The 7,278-nt window shown below is 43.0% G+C and overlaps 2 protein-coding genes across 3 annotated transcripts; one reads left to right on the top strand and one right to left on the bottom strand.

Annotated features, from left to right (window-relative positions):
- The first annotated feature begins 224 nt into the window (after nucleotides 1–224).
- On the top strand, nucleotides 225–1,169 carry LOC119117385 (cytochrome c oxidase assembly factor 6 homolog). Its single transcript, XM_037243615.1, has 3 exons — nucleotides 225–345; nucleotides 513–658; nucleotides 739–1,169. The coding sequence occupies exons 2-3, from the start codon at nucleotides 515–517 to the stop codon at nucleotides 835–837; spliced, it is 243 nt and encodes an 80-aa protein (XP_037099510.1). The 5' UTR covers nucleotides 225–345; nucleotides 513–514; the 3' UTR covers nucleotides 838–1,169.
- An 89-nt stretch (nucleotides 1,170–1,258) lies between these two features.
- On the bottom strand, nucleotides 1,259–7,267 carry slc13a4 (solute carrier family 13 member 4). 2 transcript variants are annotated; one of them, XM_037243611.1, is made up of 16 exons: nucleotides 7,129–7,267; nucleotides 5,259–5,387; nucleotides 4,598–4,734; nucleotides 4,358–4,521; nucleotides 4,241–4,295; nucleotides 4,115–4,157; nucleotides 3,731–3,811; nucleotides 3,476–3,660; nucleotides 3,293–3,412; nucleotides 3,124–3,225; nucleotides 2,955–3,056; nucleotides 2,776–2,885; nucleotides 2,387–2,496; nucleotides 2,162–2,323; nucleotides 1,957–2,094; nucleotides 1,259–1,809 (listed from the first exon to the last, which is right to left on the bottom strand). In XM_037243611.1, exons 1-16 carry the CDS (start codon nucleotides 7,249–7,251, stop codon nucleotides 1,672–1,674), a joined length of 1,899 nt encoding a protein of 632 aa, XP_037099506.1. In that variant the 5' UTR covers nucleotides 7,252–7,267; the 3' UTR covers nucleotides 1,259–1,671. The 2 variants fall into 2 exon arrangements, with proteins under 2 accessions (XP_037099506.1, XP_037099507.1); XM_037243612.1 differs by having other exon boundaries at nucleotides 4,115–4,154.
- Nucleotides 7,268–7,278: the final 11 nt, after the last annotated feature.

The raw sequence follows: 7,278 nt of genomic DNA, 5'->3' as shown, positions 1-7,278 counted from the left end.
AATGGAACACTGCAAGAGAATTAATTTAATTTAAAGTCAGCGCCAGCTTGTGTTTCCTCAGAAGCGGCAGCGATTCGTTGAAAGAAAAAAAGTGACTGCAAATAAATTTAAAAACGTCTAAAATTGTTAAGGGGAAAAAAAAACTTCTTAATCGCTCAATGTTATAATTTTTACGGCCAAAGCTTAAGCCTACCATAACAATGACGCTCTGTTGACGTCATCAATGCGCGACGGAGACGCGCTGTCCTTCACAATGCTCATGCTTCTGCGTTAAATGTACATAGTTGGTGTTTTGATAGGAAAACAGTAGATTTAGGTTGGACTATATCCACGAAATTTGATCGAGTGAGTATACAGTAGCGAACAAACTTTTTTTTTTCTCACTGTGTGCTAAACGTCCTGTTTTTTGCTCATTAAAACAGAAGTTGCATGATTTACAGTAATGCTTCGAAAGTGCTGCAACTAGCAATACAAATAACATGTTTACCTTTTTCCAATTCCTTCAAATACAGTCATGGCAGCTCCAAACGCAGTGGAACGAAAGGTCTGCTGGGATGCCAGGGACTTATTATGGAAATGTATGGATGACAACAATGACAAGGCTGCAGCTTGTCAGAAATTCCAAAGCGAATTTGAATCCAAGTGCCCTGCTCAGTGGGTAAATTATCCCCCCCATGCAAATCCGATTTCTGCTCATCATATTGGAGGTGTTCTTACGATTACCTTTTTTGCTTGCAGGTCAAGTATTTCAGTAAAAGAAGAGACTTCTTGAAATATAAAGAGAAGATGAATACAGAGGGGTTCACACCTTCAGATGGTCCCCGGCAGCCTTCGTAACCCTAAAATTTGTGACTTTTTGCCACAATCAAGCCTTGGTGACATTTATGCTGATTGATTGATTTTTAAATATATTTATGTGAACAAATCAAAGTTGCATTGGGTGTTCCTTTGACTGTTTGTGATCGTGCACACTTTATACAAAACTACATGTTTGTTGAATGTATTTTATTCATATACACATATTTGGTCTTCCTAACATCTGTAAATACATGGAACCAGCTCTTTGTTGTATTTACAAAAATAATCCGGAAGGCCTCGACAGCGACTCCACTGAGTTGCGCTCAGCGTGACAACGTGAATAAATTACAAATAAAAGAATAAATGCATACCAGCTAGTGATTCTTCCTGTCATTGTTAGAACTCATAAAAGCCATTGCGTGAAGATAAAAAAAGAAAACATATTTTTTTGTAGGATTATCATAAAAGTTTGTGCGCTCACCCTTTGTACCTTAATGTTGCATTCATAAAAATGACTCCTTCACATCTCCAAGGCAACATTCATCCTTTAGCAGCTTAGCATTCAACTGTAAAGCATTTATTTTCTTCTCCTAAAATTGTATTTCATCTGTCACCATGGCAACTCCAAAAAGTCTTTGCCTTGTTTCCATGGAGCGAATTTTCTTTTCTGTGCTTCCTCAAGATTGCATTTACTAAAAATGTTTTCCCCAAATACTGTACAGGAGAAGAAAGTTTAAAATATCATCACACAGCATTTAAGGATATAAAATATCTTTTTCAGCTTTCATTGTGAATTGCCCCCATAAGCAGCATGCCCTTCCCTCTATTTACCTTCTTCCCATAAGTTCATTCAGACAAGAAGGGGGGGGGGGACTATAAACTAGTAGTGACGTTTGCGGCCACCGCCCAGTCCGGGAACTCAGTCAAATTAAAAAGGGGAACCCCCCACGTAGTGATAGCCAACATCACTACAGCAACGCCGATCAGGTTCACCCCGAAACCTGCTTTCACCTAATGGATGAAAAAAATAATAATTATGCATCTTCTGCCCTCTAGTGGAGAAATATTTTTCATTCTTCTGGTTACATAAAACAAGCTTTTTGATGCTGCAGGTGCGAGCCAGCATGTGATTTTGGGGAATGTGTGTGTGTTTCATACCATGTCGCTGATCTGCAGGTGTCCGTAGCTGAAGACGATGGCGTTGGGAGGATTCCCCACAGGAAGCATGACCCCAAATGACACGCACATAGTGGAGGGGATTAAAGTGTGCAGGGGGTTGATGCGCAAGGTCTCGGACTGCGAAATAAAAAGAATATTTCATAAAAAAAAAAAAAAAATTAACGGTATGTTGAAAGTGACGCACCAGTGCGGAGAGGATAGGCAGGAAGACGGTGAGCGTCGCCGGGTTGGAGGCGAACTCGGTGACCGCCGACACCAGCAGGCAAGCGAGCAGGGTGACGGCCCAAGGCGGGAGTCCGCTCATGGGCTCCAGCTGGCGACCGATCCACACCGACAAGCCTGACACCTGCGCGCCGCAAACCGGTCGCTAGGATGCGGTTCGGAATGAATGTGTTGATCTGGATTGTACCTTGCAGCCGGCGGCTAGCGCGTAGCCTCCGCCCACCAGGATGACGATCTCCCACGGCATGAGCCTCTGAAAGTCCTTCCATGTGATCATGGGAGCCAGTGGGTCTGATGCTGCCAAATGGAATCAAAGTTTAACGCCAAAGAACTTCACTGAAGTGAGTTGAGGAGCTTCATTTGGACAAAAGTAGTGCTTTGCCGACATTTGTCAACATCTCAGTGTCAAGGAAATGAGCAGAGGGCTTCATTTAGACAAAAGTAGTGCTTTTTACTGCCAAGGAACTATGTTTAGACAAAAGCAGTGCTTTGCTGGATCTTGGTTATTTCGACAAAAGTCATGCTTTGCTGCCATCATAGTGGCAAGAGATTAAAAAAAGCCAGTGCTAGCGTTACCCGAATTTCTGTAGCTCGAAGAAGGCGAGGAGAAAGGTCGCTTTGCCGGAATGAGGAAGAGCAAGAAGCCCAGGAGGACGGACACTGTGGCATCGGTGCGATAGCCTTTCCTAAAAGAGAAAAAGCGGATGTTAGCATTTTAATCGTACGAATAAATAATGACTCTTGGGAGGACTTGCTTCTCAAATAGCGATGTCCATCCTGGTACAAAACCGGGTTCTCGCGTGAACCACAGCAGAGTCATCAGAATGAAGAATACACCAGTGACCACTTCTGGATAGCTACCAAAAAAAAAAATCGTTAATAGGGAATTACGATGCGTGCTTTCCCGACGGAATCGAAATCCACCTGATCGGTCCCAGTTTTTCATACTCCTCATGGATTCTCTTCTCTGACATCATCTCCCTTTTGGATTTGCGTTTCTTACTCAGCGAGCACGTTTCCCTGAAGCTGGATGATGACATCATCAATCATACATATCGCTCATGCGTGTGCGTGACGCTTTCCCGGTACTTACTTGCAACCCAGAAAGAGGAAGTGAAGCCACAGCCAGGTGAGGACCAGCATGATGATAGCGATGGGGAAACTGAAGATGAACCAGGTGCCGAAGTTGATCACCTTAGCATCCGGGTAGCGCCTGTCAACCAGAGCGAGATTTTTTGCAGCGTTGAGTAAATCAAGTACGGCGCCAAAAACATACGTGTTGAACTGCTCGGCGAAGATGAGGTTGGTGGAGGTGCCGGTGATGGTGATGAGTCCGCCGATAGTGGCGGCGTAGGTGATGCTGAGTGTCAGACATTTACAGATCATGTGATCCCGCTTGGTGGGATACTGAGAGTCTCGCCGGGCCTTGACGCGTTTCACGTTTGGGATTTCCACGGCCACCTGCGACAAAAGAAAATACGAATCCGTGACTTCTAGAGTCTAATTTTTACGTTAGCGGCTACTTGCTAACCTGCGGCAAGTGTCCGTTTGGATGTGTGATGCGGTCTTGGTTGGTGTTTGGATTCACACCATTGGGTTCTCCGGTCTGGACCTGAAGAGTCCCGAATAGAGGCAGTTTTTGGATTAAAACAAAAACTACCGTATTTTCTGCACGATAAGGCGCACCGGATTATAAGGCACACCTTCAATGAATGGCCCATTTTAAAACTTTGTCCATATATAAGATATATACATTTGGCCCGCGGGCCGGACTTTGGACACGCCTGCTGTAGTGGCTCAATATTGGTCCATAAATAAGGCGCACCTGATTATAAGGCGCACTGTCGGCTTTTGAGAAAATTGGAGGTTTTTAGGTGCGCCTTATAGTGCGGAAAATACGGTAATTGAGTCTTACCTCACTGAGTGTCGACACTTCTTGTTTATTGCAATTGTTGCTACTGGACAAGAAAAAGAAAATTAGACAAATAAAAAATAAAATAAAATCAAGATGACATGGGGGGGGGGGAAAAAAAAACAATACCCGTCATTACGGTAAAGCAGCGCCAGTTGGTTCCTATCCGGGTTTTCCTCTTTGTCTGAAATGAAATTCGAAATCATAATCCGATAAAAGATACGAAAGAAAAGTCATGAGTCGTACCGCTTTCGTCTTCGGCGGCGTCGGGTTCGAGGTTGTCGGCCATGCCGGTACAAATGAGTTGCTGCAGGACGGCCTCGGCGATGGGCATCACCATGGCCGTGGTGGACGTGTTGCTGAGCCACATGGACAGGAAGACTGTGCAGCACATGAAGCCTAGCACTAACCTGCACGGACAAGGTATTAGAGCGCCTCGTTGTCTTCTTATTCATTTTGCGTTTTTTTTTTTTTTACGGTGCTCACATGCCAGGCTTGGCCCCCGCGACCATCACCATGCGTAAGGCGATGCGTTTATGGAGATTCCACTTTTCTATGGACGCGGCCAGACAGATGACTCCCATCAAGAGCAACGTTGTATCTTTCGAGTACTCGGCCGCCACCTGCAAAAACGCCGGAAAAACTCACAGCAGGAAATTGATATTTGTCCTTTTTAATCTCGCCATTATGTAAGCCCATGTCTCGTGACCTTTCACCTAATGTCGGCTGGACTTTGTTCTGCTGGACTGTTCATACAAGACCAGAATCAATTTGGACGTTCAGTAAGAAAAATTGAATCGTCAGCTTTTTTTTTTTGGCTATCTAAAGCCGAGCGCTTATTTACTCTCTAAACTCGCTCAGGTGTTTTTTGCTGCAACTTTCCCAGCTCTCTATCGGGTTAAATAAGAAACCCGAAAGCGTACCGACAGACACCAAAGGTTGCATAAAAGCTCTCCGCTCGCATATTTACCGACTCACAAGAGGCTTACAGTGCGGTTAAGAGGCGGCTTTGGTCACATGGTCCAATTTTTATGTAATGCTGTGATCGGAAAGGTAAAGATCTGGACTTAGTGAAAATTCGATGACTCTATGCATTGCTAGGAAGATTTAGCGCAAAGCTTTGTATGTTGAAATAGGAAAAACATACCTCGCTTGACTTGAGTACCCCAAAGAGTGGGTAGAGGAAGGCCGGGACGAGAGCGGCGGCACCCAAGGGAACAGCTTCGGAGACCCAGTAGACTGCCGTCACTATTAGCACATATGCGCAACTTGCCTCCTGTAAAATAATTCATAATAAATCAAATAAATAAATAATAATTACGCATTATGCAAGAACGTTTGAAAGGTAAGGGGCCTTAACATTGATTCCTGGGGTACTCCAACATGTGGAAGTGAATTAATTGGAACTGTTTGTTTAAAATGACTACACCCACATCAAATATAAAGACAGATAATGTCAATTTGGGGATTTTTTTTTTTTAAATAAAAAACATTATCAGGATTGGGATTGTTTTACAGAAATTTACGTTTTAGTCTATTTACTTATGAACATTTGCTACTGTGCTAAATCAGCACGACTGATAGATGCACTGATTCAGCACTCACTGATTACTGATTATCGGTTAGTGTTTATCAGAGGACACCGGGAGACCTTCGATCACACGTCGCTGATTTCTTTGTTCCGATTGATTAGCAAGTTAAAGCTAAAGTGTTTGCACTTTTTTTGAACTTCTTCTACCTCAACTGAGACAATTGATTGGATCATCAACTCCTTCTTATCAGATGGCTCAGGAAATGGTCACGAGTGTCATTTACACAAAGAACACCAAAGATTGCTCCACACCAAAATGTACCGCAAATTAGTTTTGGGTGTCATTTTGCTCAAACAAATTTGGTAATTAACGAGCAAGTTTGACGGAACTGCATGTTTTGTTCCTGAAACAGTCTGCGGTCGCCGGTGTCGTAAGAAACCAACGGGACGCCGACCCAGCGTGTTGTCGGTGGCGGTACATGGATTATATAACTTCATTACTGAGATTATTTTTTTCTTTGTGTTGATGTTCTGGCACTCTGGCTCGGCCTCATCCTGGGCCAACGGCGGACGCTGCCAAACATGCGCTGATATAATAGCAAGGAAAGCAGTGATTGGCCGGCGGGCTGCGAAGAAGCACGAACAATATTTTGCTCTTGATTAGAATAAGACATTTGTAAAAACCAACAAAGCAGACGACCTGGGTACTTTTAATAATTAACGATGTGAATGCTGCCATCTTGTGGCAGAGTGATTGAAGCTCACTCGTAGATAAAGTAAAAAAAAAAATACAAAGCCTGAACTTTGTTAGCTTGCTAGCATAATTGCGCAATTGTGATTTTTAATAAATTGACATGAAAAAATGTCAAAAAAGACAATTCGACTACTGTATTGGTTATGGTTTAGCCTTTCGTCCGATTTTCCAAGCAAACAACTCGGCACACAATGGATTAGATCTTGCGATAATCCGATTGTTCTTGCAGAATTTTTTTTTTTGCTTTTCCCCTCCTTTTATTTTTCAAGCAAGGATTAGACATGAATTCTTTTAGCTTTTTCAGGCCTCATCTTCCGCTGATGTCAATGTCATCAACATAACGTGACATCCCCGCATAGATGATCATTCATCACAACAAAAGGGCCTTTTGATTGCTTCGCACACAACAAAATCCCATCAGTAGACTGCAGCTATCAAAAAAGGAGCTCCAACAACACTAACTGGATTTGATCTTGTAGGTATTTTTGCATTATTTGTGTTCTTTCGCGTCTACTTATGTTTTTGTAAAGCTGCTGTGCAAGCGCTATATAAAAAAAAAAGTCTATTGTATTTTACTTTTTTTTTTCAAAATACATTAGATTTTTCAGGTTTTTTTTAAACAGATTTTTTTTTAGTTTAATACAAAATGTAAAATGTATTCTTAACGGCAACAGAACTTCTGTTACTATTTTTTTTTTTTTTTTTCCACGTCTCCAGTTCGTTTTGACTCACGCTGGTGGGGTGGATGAGTGGAAGTGGCAAGAGGGAGAGCGGGATGAAAACCACCACGATCAGATTCCTCGCCCTCCACAGCTTCCTGAGCAGATCCATTCTGGCTGCGGCCTCCAGCCTCATGGGTGAGGCTCTCGACTCAACAGAACC

The sequence above is a fragment of the Syngnathus acus genome, chromosome 23 (assembly GCF_901709675.1).
Source record: "Syngnathus acus chromosome 23, fSynAcu1.2, whole genome shotgun sequence".
Taxonomy (NCBI): Eukaryota; Metazoa; Chordata; class Actinopteri; order Syngnathiformes; family Syngnathidae; genus Syngnathus; species Syngnathus acus.
The sequence above is the reverse complement of the archived record's forward strand: the minus strand, read 5'-3'. Positions and strand labels throughout refer to the sequence as shown.

What these genes read in the sequence shown, in the direction of transcription:
- slc13a4 (XM_037243611.1), bottom strand. Translation starts at nt 7,251, where the DNA reads ATGAGGCTGGAGGCCGCAGCCAGAATGGATCTGCTCAGGAAGCTGTGG. An exon ending in TTCGCCGAGCAGTTCAACAC is followed by an intron (nt 3,413 to 3,475) that starts GTATGTTTTTGG and finishes TCTGGTTGACAG; the next exon opens with GCGCTACCCGGATGCTAAGG. An exon ending in TTCGAGCTACAGAAATTCGG is followed by an intron (nt 2,497 to 2,775) that starts GTAACGCTAGCA and finishes TCCATTTGGCAG; the next exon opens with CATCAGACCCACTGGCTCCC.
- LOC119117385 (XM_037243615.1), top strand. Translation starts at nt 515, where the DNA reads ATGGCAGCTCCAAACGCAGTGGAACGAAAGGTCTGCTGGGATGCCAGG. An exon ending in CCAAGTGCCCTGCTCAGTGG is followed by an intron (nt 659 to 738) that starts GTAAATTATCCC and finishes TTTTGCTTGCAG; the next exon opens with GTCAAGTATTTCAGTAAAAG.